The sequence below is a fragment of the Helicoverpa armigera genome, chromosome 24 (assembly GCF_030705265.1).
Source record: "Helicoverpa armigera isolate CAAS_96S chromosome 24, ASM3070526v1, whole genome shotgun sequence".
In the NCBI taxonomy this organism is placed as follows: domain Eukaryota; kingdom Metazoa; phylum Arthropoda; class Insecta; order Lepidoptera; family Noctuidae; genus Helicoverpa; species Helicoverpa armigera.
The window spans coordinates 2,719,577-2,745,262 of NC_087143.1; the positions used below are offsets into that span (position 1 = coordinate 2,719,577).

Consider the following 25,686-nt stretch of genomic DNA (forward strand, 5'->3'; position numbering starts at 1 on the left):
TAAAATGCTTTTACCACGACGTAGTACATCATTTACTTTTGATTGTCATATAATTTATGTTTAGTTTAGTGACATCGGACTATTAAATCCTCTGGCAAACTGCCAGTTAGACCTATCTGCTAGATTATTTCTTGGAAGTAATATCCCGATAATGAATTCATTTGGTACACAATTCCTACAGAAGCGATATTAAAACTCAATAATAGTCTGTAAATACATTAAGGTGGTATATGGAGATTGTAAACTATTGTATGGCCCATTTTCACCGACAACATAAACGTCATCGTCAGTTTCTCTTAAAACCACCTTTAACTTTCAAAATTAAACGTGAAAACTTTGTACCAAACCAATGTTTTAAGAACACTGACGTTTACATATTCAGTAAACTTGGGCTTAAGGCTCCTTCGTACCGTGGAACTAGCTTATCATTTCGAATGATCTTTTATAGTCCTATTTAAAATTAAAAAAATAAAGTTCGAATTTTCTCAGCATGACTATCCTCACCGTCAACTTCTGGTGCTGTTGATGCGCCTTCTCCCACCGTTCCCTCAGCACGTCGAGCTCAGTGGTAGCACTATCCCGGTCCCTCGCTGCCCTGTTAGCTGCGGCCGCCGCAGCTTCGGCTCGCTCGCGACAACTGGCAGCTTCGGCTAGTGCTGCATCGCGTTCTTTTTGGATACGTGCTACTAGGGCCTGGAAAGAAATGGGCGGTTTTATGTGCTGTTTGTTTGGTTGAAGTGGTTTTGGGTGTTGGTTTTTTAGGGCATTAATATTTTGTGTGTCAAAAGTATCTTGCCGGATACTTTGAGATATTCCTATAAATACATGGAAAAATTCCTTAATCCTTAATCTTCTTAAGGCCTGAGATCGTTGACATTCAAGGCTCAACCCCTTCCTAATACTTAAGCTAACCTAACAGAAAACCTAAGCTTCAGAGTCGTTTAACGTGAGCGTGAATATAAATAATTTAAGGTTTTTAATACTTTTACGGAATTAAAAGGACTTTTCTTGATTCTAATTATTAATTAATTAAATGGGCATGTCTACTACTAAGTCTGCATGACATGTCATACTATTTAATTACAACTACAGTAACTAACTGCAATAGATTCGGCAATATACCTATGTACAACATACCAAAACCAGTTATTACATTAATTAGCCAAGTTCCAGTGACATTTCGGCATACCAACTCGTACCTCTAAATGAAATACCGTTCACAAGATCTATTGAGCATAGTTCCGAATTTCCAAGTCAAGCCACGTAGGCAAGAGTTCTTTGGAATCCTGCCACCAAAGTTACATGTCAAGCCGATATCAAGAAATAGTCGGCTGGGTTTGCTACCAATAAATATGTACTACAAATACTGAATAAAAGCCTTTGGTATTGCTTGACAATTGTTTTTCGTTGGCTAACTTACGATCGGGGCGGGTTTATGGCGTCTGCTTGTGTTTTGTTTTTGTAGACTAGTAGTAATATTTAGGTAAATTGCGAGCAATATTATCGACGTTTCGAGCGCTTTTTAAAATGAATATGCTTGAAATCCTTTTTGTCATCATCATCATCATCCCCCCACCCTTATCCCAATTTTCTTTTACATGAGTCACATTAATTGACTTTAACATTACGGTCTATCTTTTCATCTTATTTTTTCACGAAATTCAATGTGTTGATTTGAAATCAGTTGCTCTTTGTCATATAATGTATCATGTACATTTTCTACAACTAGTAGTAGATCTAAAATCAGATCTACACAACAAGAGTTGAACGAACGAATCACAAACAGCAGAAAATCTATCATGCTATCGGCCTGTCAGATCAAAAATACAATATAGCATCAAATCGATTCTTTAAAAATTGTTCAGAAAATGTACAGCAATCGATAACACGTTGAGGCTAAGTGGAAAGCTGATTCCAATCCAATTCGAGCGATAAACGATCGAATCCGACTGATACTGACGTTCGATGAGAATTTGGGTCAGATATCTACTATTTTTGCCTTCGCGGCTACATAAATATTGTATGCCAGACAATCAGAATACACGGTAGTATTGTGTGAATAAGCTAATATTATAAAGTATAGATACGACGTTCAGCTCGTGGCTAAGAGACAGCCACACTGGTTGATCGATCATAAGGTTAAGCGATGCTTTGCGCACTCGTTTTTTAGATGGGTGGTATCTTATCGTGATGAGCTCTTACGTGTTTCGAAAGGCACTTTAAAACAGGTCCCAGCTCTCATTTGAAAATCTGTGGCAGACGTTTATGGCTAGTCAGAAGCCCACGTTGCCCAGATAACTTGGTTGAGGAGATCAGATAGATTGTTGCTCCATGTGAAACAAGGATTTAACGACTCAACTGATTAAATAATTCTGATATAGACTTTTATGACACTGTTACTTTTTACCCGAAGGAAAGAAGTTCTCACAAGACGCAGGTAATGCCTCTTGCTGGTGTTCCTCTACAAGTAATACCCTAGCTATTATCTTGTAGTTCTATCATAGTTTCTCCAAAAACACATTGATTAGTTTTCTATGTATTTCTAGTAATAATTCCAATCGCGGTATTCGTGTATCACGTAGGTATTTTATTATTAAACCCCGACAGTTAGTCTGTCGAGATAGCGTGACTATTACATTGTCAGGTAATTGTAGGTATACCTACTACGTTAGAATTAAATTGGTAATTTTCCTAAAGATATTGGGAAAATTTGTAAGTATCGGTAGCCTACTATTTATTAATAAGGGTTTGAACTAAAAGACTAAGTTTGTCTGTCAGGTCATCTAACATGTACATTTAAATTATTTAAATAAAAAATCTTTTACGGATCCGATAAAGTTGTTTTATTTAAATGTCTAATATTCGCGTGTCTGAAATCATTAAGATTATTTTTAGCAATAAGTACAATCATTGTAAATATATTTACTTTTCATGATATTGGGAAAAGGAAGGGAAACATTCTAAAGTACTTTATATTTGGTTTAATTTTTCCACATGAATACAAATCAATGTATACAATGAGTATAATCTTAAAAAGGCCTTCAATAATTATTTTCCATTATTCCTTTCAAACCGTAAAAATCTCAGTACCTACACAAAATTAACGACCTACTATTCTCCTCATTTACAATGCAAGCTCGTAATAAACCAGAAGAGGTACTCTCGTATCTCCGGTCTATTTCAATCACGGATCAATGTAGCCATCATCTTGTTACGTAACATCTTATGTAAGGCAATGTCTAGACGGACAGGCGCCTAAGATCTGTTTCTGTAGTACTAATGTTATAAAGCTGAAGTTTGGTTGAGGGATCGTGGCAACCATAGAGACCGTATAGATAGAAAACAGTGTTACGGAGAACATTTTAACAAGCCTAAGTACACTAGGAACTCCTTATGTGGGTGTAAGAACCATACTCCTGCCTTTCATCATCATCATCATCATCATCATTATCTTAGCCATAGGACGTCCACTGCTGAACATAGGCCTCCCCCTTTGATATCTATACTCCTGCCTTTATCCTAATTTAATTTGATTTAGCCTATTTATCAAGAACGGCTATAGCTTATAAGTTACTTCCTATCCGGATGCGCAAATTCCGTTTTTTCGGGTCGTAAGCAAAACGGGGGGACACATCTAATCTTACATCTCAGTCTAGACAGACGGGCGCCACAGATCTTCAGTCATGATTTATATTAGGACATTATGGTGGCGACTACCAGTTTCAGAAAGTTCGAAGTACCGTGAATAGTAATTTATTATGGGATTTTCTGTGTCAATGTATGTTTTCGAGTTGTTTAAATATAATCTTATTTACTCGTGAAGATTTTCAGAGCTTACAAACCAGCGGATTTTCCGGTCGGTTTTTTAAGCACGACATAAGTATTCCGAGCGAAAAAACTACGCTGTTTCTCGGTGTCGTCGTTTGGTAAGCCTGTTGTTATGAACTGTTTGCTAGTACGAAAGCACTATTATATCTGTTGTTGATAGCGTTTGATTTAGCTAGCGTGTTGATATGGCGAGCTCGCAATGTGCTAATTTGAATGAATATTGAATAACGCTATTACGCTAAACACTAGTATTTGTATTCTTATCTACTAATAGTACCTTTCTATTCGTATGTAGCATATTAGGTTTGGAATATAGGCATAGAACAGAAAAAGTTTTATTTTGAAAATAGAATTTTATACCCCGGTTTTTAAAAGCTCTAATGTAACTTTTTAATTTAATTAGCATCTTAATATTACTGTTAATCCACTGAAAAAACGCAAATAAGAAAATACCTTCGTAAGTACATCCATTGATACAGACTATAAAACTAATTGGCCAGTTAACAAGGCCGTAAAGACCATAGATAAAACGCTGTTTGACCGTAGAGCAAACATTTCCCGCCAATTTGCATATCGTTTGTGTCAGCCGTGAAACTAGAGCTCTATGGATTTCCGTTCATTCCATTCATTCTGAATGAATGAAAAACTCGTTACAACCAATTTGGAGATTCCGAAATTCTCCAATTAGTCGAGCGTTTTGAATTTTGTTAATAAGAGCTTTCGAAATGAAAACTATTCTCAAAATTCTTGTTATAATATCAAAGGTTGATATTTGTATGGGAAAATTCTTTGGCAGCGATTTAAGGGGGAAATAAGGGGGGAAAGGATGAAAATGTTTATGATATCTTTTCTACGGCCTTGGATTATGTAATATTTCGTAATAGGTATTTCTTTGGATTCTCAGATTTAATGTTAATACCTACTGATAATATCTGTGAGTAGTTTTATTGCGGTAGTTATAAGAATTCTTTAGCTTTTATTGGCCTTTGAAATATTCGTGATTATAATCTTCGTGATTTCAATCTACATAACCTGGGTATGTCAAACAGAACTTCCCCCTCATAGTTAAAAAGTAGTCTATACATATATTTTTCCTATATACAAACAAAGATGCATACATCCATTTTTTTTAGAAATCAATAAATGACTCCTCCCGGTGCAGCGTGAGGGAGTGTCAGATTCTTACTGTCTAAAACCCGCCATGTTTATTCTTAAGCCCTTTATGTAGCAGGGCCACGGTGACTCTTTCGATCAATCAGCCACGGCTAATAGTAGGATCTTAGAGTAAAACCTCCAGATATAGATCCTCTAAAATATTAAGCAGTTCCCATATTTAGCTCGTCGAATGTACTCGAAGTTGCATTTTATAACACGCCAGAGTAGGGCTACATTTAGCGTTTAAATTTTATACTGCCTCCATTTATAATTCAGGTGTTTCCGTTTACGTACACTCGCGTTTTGGGATCGACAGACTTTGGTTGCAGAGGTTGGAAAATAGTAGGTATTTTATTTTTTAAGTTTTGTAGGGGAACTGTGGTTTTTTATATTTGGATTTGTCTATAGTTTTTGTATTTATATATTATCTTTTACTTTATATATATGTATATAAAGCAAAATATGTACAATTTATATATCTTTACTTTGTCCTCTGTAGTCCTTTTACTCAGTCTGTCTTTCTCTCTATTCTAACTCTCCTACTACGGGTCTGCCGGAATAGATTTCATTAGAAATAAGCAGTACCTTTGTTCTATTTTATGCTACGTCTACTTCTTTCATATATTATATACATAAATGGGATTATGTACATATATTATTTAAATAAATAGTGAAGATTCTGAAATTTAGTTTAGATCTTGTAGATAGATGTAGATGTTGTATGTAAATGATTTTATTAGAAACAGTATGTAATCATAAGATCTCAATTTGAAAAAAATGGCCTAATCAGATCTTATTTTACGCCGACTTTTGAGGGTATCTATGTAAATTAGAACTTCTATTATAAGATTACTCCCACGTGAAGCTATTTTGGAAAATTTTGCAAACCATGTACTTAACAAGAAGTGTGTCCTTCCAAAACTTGTTAACGTTATATTTGTAGAGTACTCAAAATCTACATTTTTTCCTCAAGACCCTGAAATAACATTCTTATATAAAATTCAGGAACGGTTTCACTGGTTACCTATAAAGTGTCAATTAGTTATGTGTAGTTAACGCTATGTGCCAGATAAAGGCTGGTTAAAATTCCTGCTAAATATTGTTATCCGAGACCTGTGAAGCTAAAATGTAGTTTGTCTTTCTGATAAGTTACTCTAATAGGCTTTCGGAGACTTTATCGGTAACCGTTGAAAGTGGCCACTACCTAACCAAACAAAAAAAAGAGTGTCAAACTTATTAATGTTATTTTTTGTCTCAGTACTCAAAATCTACATTTTTCCCCAAGACCCCAAAATAGACCTTCAAAATACATAATTTAGCAATCTTACCTGTGACTTCTCATACTTGTCGTGGAATCTGTCAGCCTCTATCTGCGCGGTGTCTCTCTCCTTGCCGAACCTGGCTGACATGCCCAGAGCCTTGTCCAGTTGTGATTGCAGAGACTCGAAGTCGTATGCTTGCTTCTCGCGGTCCACTTGACACTGTGGCAATGAAAGAGGTAAGTATTGATATGGGGGTGTTGAATATTGGGGATGGGGTATGATGTCTAGAATAAAACTGTTTCAAGAGGACTTAGAAATATCCGAATAAAGAAATACCTCCCTTTTTGGGAAGAAGTTACAAAGAGTTAATTAACTATGTACTATGCTGGGTGGTGTCGTTGCTTATCATCCAATGATTGTGGCCACATATTTGACTAATTATAAATTTTAACTGACAGATCATCATAATTCAACTATATTGTCCAAAACTTATGTTGCATTAACGGATATTACATTTACAAAACTTTTAGAAAATATAACTGGTCTTGGCCAGTAAATTACATGCTATGGATCTTGTACATATTTAAGACCATCAACGAAGTATAATTCTAGTGTAATGAATGTTAACAGCCGATCGAGATCAGCCTAAAATTGTTAAAAAAAAAACTGATATTCGGCTTAAAATAACTGATATTGTTTAGAGTCTAAATTAGAAATAAATTGCTTGCATTTTAAATAAAGCAACAGCCAGTCAACGCTAAACTTCACAGTAAGAATATAATCAAGTATTAACACAAAAGAGCTACCCATTAAACGCCAGCTAACGAAGAGTTTAATGCAAGCCACGTAAGTTTAAGAGCAGTCTGCGATTAGCCTAGGTCTGTACAACGTTATGTACCTCTAGTAGTTGTTAGCACTCTACATCAACCACGCTCACTTTATGTAGAACCACCCATAAATGCTGTCGACGCACTTTGAACAAAATTTATGACCACACTTCAGATAATTTCTCGAACATGATGCTTTGAAACTAGACAGCTCTCAGTTTATAAGTCAAGGTGATAAATGTTTGTGTATTGTTAGCATTGGAATTAACAGAGCTAGGTTTATGGGTTTTGGCTGCTTTGGTAAAATCTTTGCGTTTATATTCTTACGGTTCATTTGTACTAGATCTTCTTTTGTTTAATTCATGTGTTCTAATGTATCCAGTTGATCATTTTTTATGTTAAAGTTATCAGTATATGAAATACGAGCAATATGGTGATCACAAATAGTACTTTATGGCTTACTACGATTTAACCCCCATAAAACTCTTTGATAGGTACTAAAGTTGTTACTTAATATGCAAACGTTAACCTATATTCTCCTCCAGACTATTATAGGGTCGAGCAAGGAATTGTTAACTTTGAAAATGTAACCATTTTAAATGTTATGACTTAATTATTTCCAAGGGAAGTTTTGTTGTAAAATGTGGACGGAAAAACAGCACTTAGTATTCATAACCATAACAAGTGTTTAATTCAAGTGCTGCTTATGAAATAAGCCGCGGTTTCATATAATTGTAGACGAGAATAATTCGAGCTACTATAAATGTGTTTTTAGCTGGAGTGTTTATTCCAATTTCAGTGTAGTTAGTAGTTAGTTCTGATAACTTCAATTCCATCTCAAAAACTTGCGATGTCTTATTGGTTTCCTATCCTTTATATGATAGTGTTATGAGAATTGACAATATTAGTTTTTTTTCCACGAAAGCTATTAAACTGTCATAAAGACTCACCTTTCTAACTTCAGCAGCAGCCTTATCGAGCTTCTCTTGAAGTTTGTCGATCTCCGAATGTGCAGCGTCGAGTGCGGCCTGAAGTTTGTCTTGCTGTAGTTGGGCCTTGCCTAGAGTCGCCTGAGTTCGTTCTAGCTCTTCTCTAGCCTTATCTAACTCTGCCACTGCCTTATCCCGCTCAGAATGGAGACGACTTACTGATGATTGCACCCTATTAATAAAAAAAAACATGAAGATATTTTTATCTCGTATAAGGAGTTCCTTAACTAAAGAGTTATAAACACAGCTTTAAGTGTTTGTTGGGACTCATCTCGAGAAAAGTTTCGCTAACTCTTCGATATTGGATGAAGATAAATAAGTGAGTGCGTGCTTCAACTTTGAGGAGTGTCTTACGATAACGACCTATTATTTTGCTTGTTTATAGGAAAATATGTTAAAGGGAAGTTGGTTTAAATGTCACATCACTTACCGATCATATTCTTCCTTCAGGCTGTCCTGTTCAGTTTGTGCATTTTCAAGCTTGGCCTTAAGACGGTAAACTTCACCTTGGGACTTCTCTAGTTTGTCTTGCAGTCCACTAGCTTCCGATCTGGCTCTTTCTGCATCAGCTTGAGTCACTCTTAATTCAGCAAGAGTTCGTCTAAGCTCCGCAGCACTCTTGTCAGCCTTCTCTTGCACTCTGTCTAATTCTTGTGACGTTGTTAAAGTGCTTCTGCCAAATGTTGTTTGAGACCGTTCTAGTTCGTGTTTAAGTCTTTCGTTTTCGAGTTCGAGTCTAGCTAAGCGTTGTTTTGCTGCTTCCCAATCTGCTCCAGACCTGCCGACCTCACTGGCTGCTTTGTCTAACTCTGCTTTGGACTTGCCCAGTTCTGATTGTGAACTTTCTAACTTAGCTTCAAGGCGGTCTTTCTCAGCTTGAGCTCTTTCGAGCCTAGCACCAAGTTTTTCAACCTCACTCTCTAGGGCATGGAGTTTCATTTTGTATTCAGCTATTTCTCTTTCATGTAACTCTCGTTCTTCATTTTTTTCGTGTTCAGCTCGATCTCTTTGTTCTCTGAGTTGTTGAATTTGTTTCTCTTTATCGCCTATTACTTCTTCTAGGGAGGAAAGCGCGCCTTCGGAAGAACAGTGGTGGGCTTGCATGGCATTCAGTCTAGCTCTAGCCATATCGACCTGGTTGTCTTTTTCTTTTAATAGATCTTCTAAGTTTTCGATCTGAAAACATTTTGGGGTGTAAAACGATTTCAGATTAGTGTGTAATGTAATGTGCAAATAGATATGATAATACATACAGTATTTTAAGAAGAAAAAAAACAAGCTTACCTTCAAAATAAAACACGAACAAAATAAACTAAAAACACTAGCATAATACACACGTTCACAAAATAAAACATAAATAGATAGGCATACAATAATTATAATTACTGTTAAACGAGTACATAAGATAGTTCTAATTACAAAACATAATACAAATAATATTCAAGCAATCAACGTAACTACCAATGAAGTTGCTTAACGCTGAGTAATCAAAATTAGGTAGATTATCCAAAATACTGGAAGGTACAGCTTATAATGCTTTAACCAACTAAATGGGCCACGTATTTGAGTAGTAATTAATTGGATTAGAGTCTGTATCGACCTACGCAGGTATTCGTGTTGGCGATAATGAAATTAAATTTTGCTTACAAGAACTTTATTTATACCACGGACGTAAGACAAATTTCTATCGAGTGCTAATTATTACAATCGATAACCAACCGAATACAATTCGATTTGTTTGTAACTCGTAAACTGTTATTAGGAAATGTTCCAACGAAACGTTTCGATGGAACTGTCTGGTAATAGGAATTAAGGTAATTGTTAGTATTGCTGCTTCCTAGTACATTAATAATTCAGTAGTGTTCGAATCCGGACTATTGGAGAATCGAAATGGACACAAATCGGGTGAACCGCCACTCGATTGCTATAGCTTATTCCCTTTGATGTTAATGTTCTTATATCGTGATGGGATCAGTGCAGTCGACTGAGCGATTATCGAATGCATATTTTGAAATCAGTTCACGATTTCACAGAAATATGCCATTTTTATGCTTTTGTGCGGGGAATTGATAACTTTCGTGAAATATTTGACTTTAACGTGAATGTTTATACTAAACTGTGGAAGTTTTCCCCAAATACCTACGAGATTGCATTTAATACAAAGAAAATAAAACATTATTCAAAAGAAAATATGTTTTACATATAATATATAGACTTAAATAAATACAAACACAAAACATACGGAAAGTAAATGAAGATTCAGTCTTAAGTGCATAAAATACTAGAGCTTGTTGTAACTAAAATAACCAAGCAAAGTATAGCTAGCAGTACAAAATAACATAGAATAGCAAAAATCGTTTAAACCAACAATATTTCATCACTAATTTGAAATTAATTGACGTTAGAAAAAGGATTCAATTTATTTATGCGATAGTTTCAGCGATACGATCTATCATTCATCATTTGTGTTTGTTGTAGCATTCTATATTTATTTTGCTTCAGTTCTTTGCCCTCAACAATTGAATCCTTTTTTTATACCTTTTTTAAGTTCTACGGTACGCTCCAACATTTGAATGTCCTATTTACCTTTCGTTGCAGCACGTTGATCTTCCGATCCTTGATTTCGGAGTGGTCTCTGAGCTCAGCGAGCTCGTGCGTCGCTGACAACGCAGCCGCCGTCTTCTTCTCCACTAGTCTACTCTTCTCATCCAACCGGGCTTTCAGTTCTTCCACCTGTGCATGGTAGTAGTTCTTTGTCTATTTTGAAGTTAACAAAAAGTCATGAGTTAGGCAGGTCCTGTATTTCAATGTAAATCGATAGTGCGTCACTACTTGTATATTCATTGTGTTTGTGCCACTCGATTTGTTCTGTGTGATTTTTTATCTCAGTAAGCAAGATAATGTGAGAATGTACAGGATGTTTGGCTTGTTAGAACGTGATAACTTACGTCGGTCTGCAGCATACTGTAATGTTCTTCTTTGGCGCAGAGCGACTCTTTGAGCACGGCGATGTGGCGCTGGTAGTCTTGGTGCTGCTCCTCCAAGGCCTTCATCTTGGCGGCCATCGCCAGGATCTCTTGATCTCGCCGCTGGATCTCCAACCGGAACTCGTCCAGCTGCTCATCATTTCACCATCCATCCAAAAGTCGGTATAGAATTAGATAAATCCAAACATATCGTTAGTAGAACACCAGAAATGGAAGACTCCACAAATAGATAAACCAAAGAAACTATCTACGGAGGCAATAGTGATGGCGGAAATGATACTGATGTTAAAAACTTCAATCTACTCAATAATACTGATCCATAAATGATCGTTAAATATACTGGTTAACTTAGTGACGTTAGTACCGAGGTTATGACAAGCGACGCAAGCTTTTTATGTCAATATTGGTTAGTTAGTTATACGGCACGAAATGTTTCCAGCACTATAATATTGAACACGAGATAAGAGCAGTGCCATGGAAGACATTTCGATATTCTCACACGTTCAAATATTCGACATGCAATCATAAATCGTATTCATCGACATATATAAATATTTAAAAATCGTAACGAATCATCAAATAGTAAATGGATATTTACATCTGGAAAACTTTCTATACTAAATACTAATAAATATGGAAATCTGAAGCCTCGATGAGGGTCGGTAGAAAGTTTTCCAGTCATCCAATATCTAATGAAAATAGTTAATTAATTAATAGTACCAAAAGTAGTTCGACAGTTAACATCGTTAGATGCACGGGCGTCTACGTTGTGATACACTTATCTACCGTACGTGAGAAGTCTGATGAGACATGACCACTACATGACAGAGGTCGGGTCGTGATGGGCTACGCTAGTTGATGTTGATGACGGGTGACGCGGGACAAGCTGGAGCTGGTACTGGACGATGACTTGCGATCAACACCGAAAGCACAACATGATCAAATCAGAAAACGATCAAGGAGGTTCACAGAAACCTTGCCATGAGGGTAATATATCGTTCGATGCATTCGACCTCGACAGTCTTTATTTTCATAACAGTCTATCTCTAAATCGTCAATTTTGGTGTCAACGTAATCAACCTCACATGTTTCATCTAACCATACAATTTACATCTAAATTTATATATTCGCTTTGTCTAAGGCCCTATTTAACAAAAATATTTAAATCGACATCTTTCAAGAATATAATTCCTCTTATTTTAATAAAAATAGCTTTAACAACGAACAAGTTTACATAAAAATATTACGAGTCAACACAGTCGGCGACGATTTCGGCTAAGTTCGGACTTAAAGCGAGAAATTGACACGGTACTCGTCGGTCGTCGGCGACGGAGTCACAGAGTGGTGGCACTATAGTAGGGCGAGGCGCGGGGATGCGCGTGGCTCGAGCGCAGCGCGGGCCGCGGCGGCCGCGCCGGCGGCGGCGGCGCGCTGAGGCGCCCGTCCTTCATCACGCGCACGTCGTTCAGCAGAAAACTTACTTGTCTCTTGAAGGGAGGGTCGGCCTTATCGTAAAGCGAGGCGTGCGAGGGCGCGAGCGAGGGCGGCGGCGGCGACACGAGCGCGGCCAGCTCGCCTTCGAGCAAGGCGACCTGCCGCTCGAGCGTGGCGATGCGCGCTTCCTTGGTCTCGAGCACCGCCGTGAGCGTGGCGCCCGCGCTGCCGCCCGGCAGGCCGGCCGCGGCCAGCGCGCGCTCCAGCTGCACCTGCAGCGCCCGCAGCGTGTCCGCCGTCGCCTTGAGCTCCTGCCAGTCACGCGAGTCGGTCAGCCGCCGCCGCCGCCCGCCGCCGCGCACCGACGGCGGCTCCGCTCAACATACAACCTACCTACGACCGGCGAGCGTCTCGTCGCGCCTGCTGGGGCTGCGTGCCGGTCGGACGCGACACGATACTGCTACTGCGACTAACCGCCACGGTCGCGGCACACGACAAACTAATCGCCATCGACGCGACGCAGCCCCAGGTGAAGGCGGTACAAATTAAATTTTTGCTTCTAAAAACAATGATTGCTCAAACTGAATGTCCAATAAAATTTATACGAGACGGTCTTCTCTAAGGTTCATGTGACGGGGACATAATGAGCTGCTAAACATGCAATGTCGTGATTAAGTTTGTGTTCGTGTCGATATATTTTTTTATGTTTTTCATTTTTGTGTTGTAGGCCGAATTAGTCATAATACGTCTTGGATCAAATTTAAAAAAGTTAAGTAAATATTTGTTTTTGTATCGTCGACGTGTAGGTGGCAGGAAAAGGGAATAAGAAAAAGGTAAATTGGTGCTCGGGACTCAAGCTCTGACAGTGTCACAGAAAGGTATTGAAAGACCGTGGGAGTGAGAAGCGAGATTCGAGAAAGATTTTTATGAAGCCAACGAGTGTGATTGATCAGTTAGTACATAAAAAGGCGTCGCGACAGTCACATTCGGCTCAAGAGTCAAGAAATGAATGAAATGAAACTATCAAGAGCAACTCTAACAGAAACAGTGACGATGATAAAGGTATCACAAAATAAAACGCCCATGTGGTTCACAACACTAATACATAAATACATAAGGAAGCAGAGTGACGTGCACAAAATACAGCTAAGCTACACAGTGCAGGAAATAACTACAGGGCGTAACAAAATTTCCAATAAACCATTCAAAATACTAGATGCACATTAGAAATTTTGCTACCCATGACATGCGTACAAGACACACTGTATAATGTTACGACAGTTACCTGTTTTTGGGCCATAGCTTGCATCTGTTGGAACATTTGGCGTTCTTCTTCTTTACCTGAAAGTTATTGGAAGATTTACTTCTGCTAAGCAGCCACAGCAGACGTTAAATACAAAAGTATTTAGATTAACTAATTTACGTACCCATCCCTTTGTTTTGGAGCATTTCGAGTAATTTTTTGATGCTCTCATCTCTGGCTTGGAGCGTTTGTTTCTGTGTTTCAATCCTCAATTCTAGTTCCTGTTTGCAAATGAAATTGGTTTGTTAAATATTAAATAAGATTGTTCGTAGTAGCATCACTGTCTTTCTCAGTCCACGTTAGTTTAGAAAGTTACGTAAGCCAGTCTCGTATGACCACAAAGTAAATTTTGTATTTCTGAATCTCGGAGCATTACATGTCCAATTATTGTATGTAGTGCTAGTATATGGTTTGTGTTACCTTTATTGTATCTCTCAATATGGCTATCTCTCTTTGCAGGTGTTCGTTCTCGGAGAATAAGGCTTCCAGCTGTTGTTGTAATTCAGGAGCGGGTTGTCTCATGCGCAATCTTAGTTCTTCTTCTAGTTGTCGTACCAGCATAGCTTGTTTCTGTGGACAAATTACACTTTTAGTAGCGGTAACTACTTTAGATTACTAGATTGCCACTACTAGTTCTTTTTATTAAGTAGCCTAAGTAGTCTTAGTCAAAAAACCATTTTGTTTTTGACAACAAGCGATATAGGTATTATGTTACGTTATAATGTATGTAACACAAATATTTAAAACGAACACGTGTTTTCTTTGTGTGGCTTCTAACGTTTCTAGGAAATCACGTATGTTTCTTCTTACTCCATAATATATTTACTGAAGTAGAAACACGGGAACGTGTTGATTTTTGCAGAAAACTGTTTTTCGCAGTAGTGTTCTTATGTAGAAGGAACTCTACTGAGGATAAGAACAGAGTGAATTACAATATTCTAGAGACTGTGTTAGGTTCAAAACCAAATTACCTGAATTGCACATTAGTATTTGGAAGCAGAGTAAAACTTAGACAATTGACGTCGGCAAAACTGATGGCGAAATAAATTCATCATAGTCCAAAACTAACCAGGATCTAAGTAAAAAGTTTGTAGTCTCAACCTACATTGAAAGCCAAGAAACTTCCCAACAATATAAATAGCCGTTCAATATTAGTTGGTCGTGTTATGTTCAGAAGTCGTTTATTTCACATTAACTATATATCAGTAGGTATATTGCTCACATGTAACAAATACGTTTGAGAAATTAAAATTCTTTATGCCACCAAATATTTTGGTTTGATTTATTCGTCTGTAAGTAATAGTTTTATTATGGAGTGAACACACGCAATCGGGGTTATCGCATTTATTTGGTTTTTGGTTAATTATTCAATGTAAAAATTAATCGTTCTTATGTCAAAACCAAATAAGGCGAGGATTTGGGACTTTCGGTGGGCTGTGAATTGTAAGACCAACCAACTGACCTGAATAAAAAGAGTTGAAGAGAATGAAGTAAGTTTTATCTGAAACACATTTAACTACGAAACCCAAGACTCATTGATAACCATAAGAATATCACAAAGCTTAAAACCCATACCAACTCGAAGTAACAATTTAAGATGTAGACCTAAGTGCCTCACAAAATTCTCCTGAAATTTGACCTTATCTTTTCCTCGCTTCTTTTTCCATCCATCTATCTTTGGACGTTGAAGAAATATTTCAGAATTACAAGTTACGCAACCCACTTACGGTGTCATTACTTGAACGAAAAGACGGGCATCAGAACTTTGCTTTCCAAATATAAATATCTTAAATTCAAACATTTCAGTACATTGAAAGCTTCTTTATTTGTGAAATAAACTTTTGTGTTTATAGTTAGTACGAATTCTTTAATGTTCTTCTGCAGTGTATTTACATCACCATCAACTACTTAGTTATTTTTAACGAATACCTGGTTTTCTTTCACTATATTTTTATAATTATTTGTATTGTTATTCCCTTCATTACTGCCTATTGCTGAAATCAATGTTCCTTTCTTAACGATATCATGATTAACCAAAACATCAGCTACTGTTACGATTTCCGAAATAGAACTCTTAGAAACCGAATCTTGTTCTACCAAAGTATCACCATAATCTATTGCTTTTAACTCTACATCATCATCTCTTTAGCAAAATATATGATATATAAGAACGGCTACAAGTGGCATATTACAAGGAATATTGCAGCCATAAATCTAGCACTTTATATGTCTGGATTCAAAACGTATTTCAAAATATCATTTCGAGCTCAAACTTAGATTTCAGACATTCCTAATGTGCACGAAGCGAAACTTCAAGTAGAGAATAATAACGTCAGTTCTATTTTGAAACCATCATGAATAATTATGAAACCATATGAATTGCAGTTATAATTATGTGATCTTTGCTTATACTCTGTAACTACATTTAGCGGAGGCACTAATTTGAGAGCCCTCGGAAACTAAATGAGCGCGATTTTCTTTTATTTCGTCACTACTTTTCTCTTATTCAATGGTGTCAATGGTGTTAGAACGGTACGTGTTTGCAAGTGCGAAAGTACTTCATCTGTCTCAGGTGCTTTAAACTCTCTCACAATTAAATTTTTAAGGGAAATGAATAGATAAACCGCTGACAGAGATGTTTAGAAGCCGGCCAAGTGTTTATGAATTATGAAAGGAGTAGTGATTGTAGAGGTAATTATATGTGGAATGCAGTATTTAGACCCATAGTAATCATGCAAAACACCAGTACAGAAAGCAGCCCAAGTTATAACTATTTTAATGTACAATAAGTTTTCTGAAAACCGATTCATTAAAATAAAAACGATGGTCTTTTACAATGTATCTATCAATTTCCCGTCAATAAACTGCTGTCTAGTTATTTGCTTTAACCTCAACCTTGTGAAGTAACAACCATTTTAGAACCTAACATATCTTTCAGCAGTCGTAAATGATATGGCCGTGGGAACCCGACGAACCCATGTAACTTTCAACCATTTTGTATTCCGTTTACGTCCTGAACAGTACAGTTTTATTAGTTTCTGTATCTGACTGCGCAATGTATGTAATATTTATCGTTGCGATCTCCGATTTCGGATGCGTAGGTTACGGGATTTTTCAACCGCAACGATCGGCTGTCTATTTGATTTTTACGAGGAAGGTGGGCTTGTTAGATTTTATGGGATAGCTTTGTATCTGGAACGTGTTTTATGGTAAGAGTTTGAATATCAGTATAGCTACCAAACTTGCTACTCTTTTATCATCTCAAATTATATCTCTCATCGTTTGATAGGTATGATCTGTTGGATCAATCTTAATATCAATTGCATTGATCCTCTAGATGCTTGTAAATGTTCCGATACTAAAATCCAAAAAGCGATTAACAGCACTGGCATTTCATACAGCAAAGATGACGTCAATAACACCGTTACGAAGCCATAGAAAATGCACCCCACCCTTATTTACAACCTAATCACACATCAAATAAAAGGAGCAACAACCAACAAAGTACCAGCGTTCATAAATTAATACTGACTTAGCCCTAAGTGACCCTTAGTTGAACCGGCTATGTAACTCACCCACGCCGTGGCTACACAATCTGCATAATAAATGATAGCAGTAGTAACTCATATATCAGATTATTGTTCAGCTGTTATTTCGTTATTCAATGTGACCTAAGCTTGGAGTAGAACACTTAGAATTGCTAAGTGGTCTTAGCTTTTGAGTGGAGTTGACGTCTTAAGTTTTGTCTGAAAATGGTTTTGGAGTGTCAATATGAGATGAGAAAGATAGATGTATTTGAAAACTGTAATAGATTGCCAAGATAAGTTTAATTAAATCTATGCATAGAGCTCATGGGGTTAAAAACTCCATTTACTTCCGATGTAAAGTACTTAAAACTATAAAAAAACTAAACAGATATCACGGAAAAGACCACCCACCGATAAAATCTTCTTAATATAACACAAACAGAAAATTAATAACGTTACATCTACAAAATAGATTTTAAGTGCACCAATAAACAAATCTATTTATAATATCAAATAAATAAGATAACATCAACGCAATAGTAGAAAATACTTCTAAAGCAGTAAACACGACGCCTACTGAAATGATATTAAAAGATTTATCGGAGGAAGCATCCTTCATAACAGAAAACAACATTATTAATTACTAATTGGAGAATCCTGATTTTAGATTTGATATCAATTACTAAGGGAAGGCAGGTATTGTTTTAAATGAAAATAGCAATCATCTGGCAAATCTATGATGAAGTAATATTCTAGATATAAAGTACGATAGTAAGAGAGTCTAAGTATAGATATTTCTTGATTTCTATTTTGAGAATAAAATCAATTTACATTTGAGAACAAAAATTGTCACAGATGAATGGTTTTATAAAGATGCAATCGAAAATCGTTAGACGTTTGCCTTATAGAGACTATTGTGAACGAGACTCTAAATCCAAATGTAAAAATAAATTTTGATTAAATTTTCTTTATTGGACAATAATAATTACTCTTTACGTGAATCCTCAATATCTACAGCTTCTAAATTATAATAGTCTTCAAGTATATCTCCTGACCGCCTACATTAATTATTATATTACGGTCATGATGTCATGTGAACTAATTCTGTGCGAAATTGAAGACGAAGAATCGTACGTTCATAATAAACTCATATTATGTTTAAGACCTTTATCATAATACTGATTTATTTCATCCTTGAGGAACTTCGTATTAATAAGGACAATGGGGCTTTCAGAGGGATCCTTGGGTTGTTATGTAAGAAGTAATCACATTAGGTATATAATAAAAGCGAAGGAGGTATTGAATAGAAAAGCCAACCTTTATTTGTGAAATAGTTTTAATACTATTAGAGAGGTAAAATTGAAGTTAAAATCTGTTAAAGTCCAAGAAATTTCTTGGAGAATGGGAACCATTTATAATTAACAAATCTTGGTAAATGAAATGACATTAGTAAGGAGAAAGGTAATATATATTTAAGATAAAAAGAACAAAATAATTAGAAAAGAACATTATTAGACCAGTTTCTTTAACGATCGTACCTGGACAAGTGTACAAAATGCGGAGCCTTAAAAAGATTGGCAACAAAATACATGGTAGCAGATAAACAAAACGCTGAACGTTTTAATAAATCAAAAGCATGTGTGTAGTGGTGGTTCAGCAAAAATATTTGTGTAGGAAACATCCACAATCCACATAGACCAACTAATAACAATGTAAGGGAATGCGGAACATGAGTCGACAACATTCGGTTGGGGTGAAATACAGTGCTGGGAAAACGCGTTTTTGCAGCTGTAGGTACTGAATGAGAATTTGGTAATGTCCTTATGGAAGTCGAAAATTGTCATAATCTAAGACCATAAAATGCACGTACACAAAATATCGGTTTGCTTCTAAGTTTGGCATATATGTTAGACAAGATGATTCAACCAGCCTCTTAAAAGCACGATGACTGATTAACGCTCATTCCTAGTATACTCAGTATGAGAGCCTGTGCTCTGCAGTGGGGCAATAAAAATACGGACAGTGGAAGAGCTGGAATTACTGTTTAAGTTGTTGGTTTTATTATTCTTCATTTTCCAATCGAAACATAAAAAGTATAAGGTAGTTTTGCTTCGCTTGCTCCGCTATCCGCTTTTCTACAGTCAACCAGTCCGCCACCTGTGCGACCCTTTCACGTCCCTACGCCCCATTTGCTCCTTAATTTCAACCGAATCGATATTTTCAAGGCTTACGATCATTTATTTGAATCAAACGTTCATGGTTGTGTTAAGACCCAATTTAAATAGTTTTAATGCCATGCAGCAATCCGCAAAAGGTCGACGGATCAAAGCTATAATTAGCGCTGTGGATGGGTGATCTATGACATAATGAGAATCTTCCAACTTCCGAGCCATTTGAGCAGAATAGTAGTAGTTAAAAGAAATTCTGACAAGCACTCTAATCAAGATGAATCAGAACATTCGGTTGGTAACTGGGAAGTGGAGGTCAGAGAGGATGATAGAAGGGAGAAAGGCTGTCGCTCCATGTATGAAAGTACTAGCTCTTATTGGACTGGTCGCTGACAGTAAGCTGAGGAAGACTGTAAAGATGATGATACGGGCACGGAAAGGTAAAAGATAGTTTCTTTTAAAAGTATACCTTCCAAATTATCCCTTTGGGAGGTCGTTAGTTTTTACACATTACCCCTCTATAAGCGATCCATATTTTAGCTTTCAAAGCCGGTAGTAAATCAAAAGCGTCAAAGCATAAGCTAAGGTAAGTTCCATGTAAGCAAAAAGAAATGTTGGGAAAATATTGTGTCATGGCGTCGTAGCGGTATAATTAACTAGCTAACTTAAGTTAGCCGTTAGAGCTAAAAATAAAATTGTTGAAGAATTATGTAATTAACCTAGCTTATCAGATAACGTAAAGGGTGAGTTTTAGAGAAAGTTTTATGAAACGTAATATGAAGTGAAACAAATAAAAATCCTTTTATATTGTTGTCGTATTTTCATTCATGAAGATTAGCATCGTATATCACAGAGTCTCATTTTTCGTCAATTCATCCGATTAGCTTTACGAGTAGAAGGGAGTATGACGCGTGTCAATTTTTACGCACGCTCGATCCTAACCTTGATCTCGATCCCATGCCTAACCAACCGTAACTGATTATTTATAGGTAATATGTTCATATCTTTCCTTATATAAACAAAATTATAGAATAGCGGATTTTTCATTCCGTTTTTTGGAAATATCCTTTTCTTTCAAACTATGAGGAGGTTTTTAAATAGTCGTCAATTCTTTTATATGCCCGAAAGGGGGATCCGCATAACACATAAACCCATGACTGACAAAATTGCAGCGAAAAATTAAAGAACCAATTAGTTACTCGTAGGAAAATAGTTACTATAATTGAAGAAAATGCAGAAGAAAAACTAGCATATGATTTATTTTCCACTCCTGACTAATTTACTGCATGCATGTGGCAGATCGTCAGGCGTTCAGATTACGTAAAGTGACTGGTGATTATTCCTACACATGCCATGTTGAGGTGAGGGTTAACGCCCACTGTTAGAAGAGGGGGGAGGGGAGGACTCCGGGGTAGTTCTGTTGGCCTAACGTAGGTCTGAGATCGCTCTGAAGACTTCACTGATGGAATACAGATTGATGCACTGTGGTGGGTGTGTGGGTTTTGACAATTTTAGGGTAGTTAAAATTGAGATATTAATATCTGAGTGACTTTATAGCTAATAGTTAACTAATCTGCAAATGAAAACGGATTCATTTATAAACGATAGCAAATACTTCTTCTGCAAATATCATATTTGCATTAACATAAGTAGGGACTTTATCACGGTCTACATAATTTTGTAGCTCTATTTTTAGAAGCAAGCAAATAAAATTAAAAGTTATTGCGAGACAAGATTGCTGAAATACTAGACTGCTAACACAATAAACGCAATTGCCTCAATTTCATTCCATTTCACATCTTCGCAAGAACTAAGAAACTGTGTCAAACAACGAAGAAGCCTTCAATTGCTCTCATGACATCATACGGAGGAAATCTAAGCAAAGCCGCAAACTGGGCCATGTCTGATGTCATGAACAACTAGCTCACTAATGAGCTCACAACTTCCACTTTCAAGTACACCCTGGCTATAAGCCAAACGAACTGCTTTTCCCATTACGACACAAGAAAAAACTTAACCAAACCAAGGTCACTAAACTCATTTGCATTCTTAAGCGAACGGCTCAATCATAAGCATTTGCATTTGAAGGAACCGCTTTCTTATCCAGAACTAAATGGGTAACAAGTGGGATAAAATTTAAATTACGTAAAATGACAGCTGATTATTCCCAGCGCCCGTGGCCGGGGAGTGGGGGGTGCGCCAGCCTCCCACCCCTCTCTCGTAACTCCGTCTAGTATCCCAGTGATCGTGGTATCGATTTTACGAGGCCCGTACTTGGCATGTATAACAATACGTAACAGATTGTATACGACGCTCCGTAAATGCATTTGTGGTGCATTCAGCTTTGTTCGTTCATTCTATTTGTAATTCACTCGTGAATATAAAATCAGAAGCAAACACCATTTCCTTAACAAAACTGTTAGATTGTTTTAACACGTTGCCCGTCTCACTTAAAACTTTTAATTAATCTTCGCAGCTTCTAATTAAAACAGTTGTACGTTTGTGTCTTAATTAAATATTTACGAAACTATAAAGCTTTGCATTTTGAATAAATAAATTCCTGTGAAACTTTGCTTTACAACTAGCATTTTCGAATGTAACGTTCTTAGCTGTCACTTTAATATAGACGCCATCTTGGGTAGTGGCACGTGAACAGCCTCTTCGAGCCTCGTAGTAGGAAATATGGCGGTGTTTCAGGAAATATTTTGCCAGCAAAACGTCGGTTTATTTCTGGAGTATAACCAGGGCCTGACTTCAACTGTTTAGCTACTTTCTCATAAATCTCCAACGACTCGGGTTTACTTTCGTGAAATATTGTCGTTTCATAAGTTTAGTTCGGGTACGAAATGTTTTAGAGAATATTTGGAAGATTTATTAGAGACTGTCGATATTGTGTTGATAACGAACCCTCGCTAAATATTCTGCGCTTCGAAAGTGCAGGTTCTTCAAGCCAAATTATTTAGTGTAACTGAAAATGTATGAACACGATTTTCCATGTCTTATGAGGATATTTTTCAAAAATTCAGTACGTGCTCGATATCTGCATGAGAAATTAAAATTCCATTTAATTAATTAAACAAGCATGCACTAGCAAGAGCATCACTCCAACTCATTGGAAATTTAATCCGTCACAGTAATCTATAACACATTACCGGAGCAACCAACACATATACGATCCCCGAGAGACATTGATTAATTCCTCGTACACATTTTTAGAATGTCTAGACTAGGTTACGAAGCAGAGTTCGATGCCCGCTACCCGACGCTAGATGGCGCGGTTGACGCCGTTTCATTGATCCGCTCACGGTTTGGGCCACTGAAAATAGTATTCCGTTACGCAACGCGGCCATTCAACGCTTTCCATATTTTTTTGTTTTCATTTTTATCTCCAAAGAAAATTGTGTTTCAGTTGTTACTTATTATGAATGAATAGGAACATAAATTATAAGGTTGTAGCAATAATGTGTTTGTTGTCGTACGTTTACGAGCTAACCGCGGTAAGATGGGCGTGTCCACTCGCGGCGTAAATAATTCTCAATAATAGACTTCAGTTACTTGCAGGTTATCGTCGAATAAACGAAGCGTTATTCGTAATATCTGCGTACGACGTTTAGCTGTCGTTTTGCTTAAACAGGCTCGTCAAAGAAAATGGCTTCATGTTTAATACAACAAAATGTTGTGTCTATTTTTGCGATAGATATTTTCAGCGAATAAAGTAGCAGATATTTTCGGATTATGGTTGATAATAAAAGCTGAAAAGCTGGCGTATCAAAAGTTAAATGGTTTGTCGATAAAACGGAGATAAAATCATAAAACAAATACCTAAATGTGTTCGAACAAGGTTGTAAGCAGAGGTGATATTCAAACATGTAGGTCACTTTCCTACACAATATTAGATCTAGTGAAATGGGATGCAATTCTAATAATATTGGATTTTTACTATCTTAGAAGTAGGCCACACAGTAAGACAGTTTTGAATGGCCTGCTTTGTTGAGCTGAGTAGATTGCAAGGAAGCCTTTAAGTAGAAGTACATAATAGTAGTACCTAACTAATACACAAAGTAACTCTGTATGTAACACTTTCATGGATAAACTACTGAACTGACTTAGATATGATTTGGGTCTGTAGCGACTTTCTATATACCAGTCCTACCAATATAACAGACAGACAAAATTTTCTTTTCAAAGCGGTTTTCTTCACTGTTTCTTCAGGAGGTCAAAACGTATGGTAACTTATTGGTTATTTTGGAGATATGGACGGAACTCTTTTTTATGCAGCCTCGTTCCGTTGTGAGGTTGGTATTACTGAGTATAAAACTCTGGGCTAAATGAAACAAATAAAAGACAAGGGCAGTGGAAAACATGGCTAACATATGTCGTTAATTATAAAACAATAGAACATCAATTGCGTCTCGCGTATATCTGCGGCATACAACGGGTTAGACAACCAAAGCCATTTTATTAGACAATCTTTCGAACATAAGTAGTTGGGTAAACAAAATGGATGTACTAAATATTATGAAAAATCACAGAATCGAAAGCGTATGAAGGTTTACAATGAGTTCCACAGACAGTTCCAAAAACAACCCATTTATCAATTATATTGGTGATGATGATTGATGATGTTTGAATTTTTGAAAAAAACCCGGTATGCCACATTTCACACTTTCCATAAATAAACACTAAAATTAAACTCCAAAAAGGTTGTTTATGTTATATAAAAGCTAGAGTTAAGTGCTAGAATTAATTAGTGAGCCGGTCGATGGACGGGCCACCTGTTAATGGAAATGCATTATCAGCGGTCCGTGTGGTAGGGGCTTAAGTGAGCACTGAAAACAACGTCTGAAATATTTCATATGCGTAAGTGGAATGAGCCACAAATATTAAAAACTGATATTTTTAATTTAAGTCATAATTAAAAAGTCATTAAGCATATCTTTTGTATGTATGTCTTGGGGTTGGTTGAAATACAGTCGATGGTGATTGAGCATTATATGCAGTGGGCTATTACGTATCTGACCTCTACAACCCAGTTACCGGGTAGCACAAATACCTCTCGGTGAGAGTTTCTGGCTATGACGCCAGTGCAAGATCTACAAATGATAGCCATAACTTTGAGGTGCTTTCCAAAGCAAAAACTATCCCGTGGGTGATAAATAAAAAAAATCGTATAAAGCTGAAGAGTTTCAACACAATCTTACTAACTACATACACATAATTTATCAAGTAAGGCGACATACTATTTTGTATCTGGGTGCACGAAGGAGATTCGGCGGAAATGCAGCCAGAAGCTAGTCTCACGACAAAACCTCTGATTGGAAAGAATATAACAAAATCGGAAGAAAATCTAAGATATTTTTTTCCCGAGTACATAAAATTGCAGGTTAGGCATCGGGCCATGGCTAAACTGTTTATAAATGTGCAGTGTTTCTTACAGTACGCAGTAACATTTGGCTGGAGCCTGGAAGGTCAGGAATTTGTTGCGCTAAGAGGTAGGGTTCAAACAAATGAATCTGAAACTGTCTTAAACTACCGCAATGCGTTTTTATTTGCTATATTTTCTTTGTGGTCTTACACTTGCTGCGAAATATCAGTACGTTAAAACAGAAATTGAGAGAGATTTCAGAGGTATATTATGGGCTATAAATATTTGTAAGTTATTATAGTTATATTTATGCATTTTTAATGGGACTATAGAGGAAATTCATAAGAGCATTTCAATCAACACCTTGACATAAAAACAAGACCAAAAACTCTAATAGCACGGAAATACAACACTAATAAATATCAAGCTGCTATTTTGAAAGCGTGTAAACCCTAAAGCATTACAAAAAAGCGAAGAATTTCTAATACAAACTCAGTGGAATGCGCTACGGAAATGTTAATATAATGTCGCGTATTTTCCACACACGATTATATTATTAGAATTGTGAAAACAGGGATATTGCCTACAAGCTGTTCCCCCGGTACACTCGCGTCCTACTAACTCGGATAACTGTGAGATACTATCATGTCTTACAGCATTTTAGATCTTACCATCTTAATTTCATCTCACTGCGTACAACCTTTACTTTTTAAGCGTAACAAAAAGTTAGGTACTACAGGCAAGGATACCTAGTTAAGACACAACGCTGACAGTTCAATCTTAAAGCCATACTAAAACAGTTCTATCTCAAGAAAATTATCATGTTTTTAAACAGCAATAT

The 25,686-nt window shown here is 36.8% G+C and overlaps 1 protein-coding gene across 1 annotated transcript in view; it reads right to left on the reverse strand.

Moving 5' to 3' along the window:
- Positions 1-25,686, reverse strand: part of LOC110380641 (myosin-9) — a 50,984-nt gene that overhangs the window by 9,305 nt on the left and 15,993 nt on the right. The window contains exons 2-11 of the mRNA XM_064041318.1: positions 14,206-14,355; positions 13,910-14,006; positions 13,768-13,823; positions 12,530-12,793; positions 11,010-11,177; positions 10,648-10,794; positions 8,492-9,237; positions 8,023-8,233; positions 6,312-6,464; positions 505-693 (exon numbers count right to left, since the gene is read on the reverse strand). Coding sequence (XP_063897388.1) covers positions 505-693; positions 6,312-6,464; positions 8,023-8,233; positions 8,492-9,237; positions 10,648-10,794; positions 11,010-11,177; positions 12,530-12,793; positions 13,768-13,823; positions 13,910-14,006; positions 14,206-14,355 — 2,181 coding nt within the window. The remainder of the gene's footprint in view (positions 1-504; positions 694-6,311; positions 6,465-8,022; positions 8,234-8,491; positions 9,238-10,647; positions 10,795-11,009; positions 11,178-12,529; positions 12,794-13,767; positions 13,824-13,909; positions 14,007-14,205; positions 14,356-25,686) is intronic.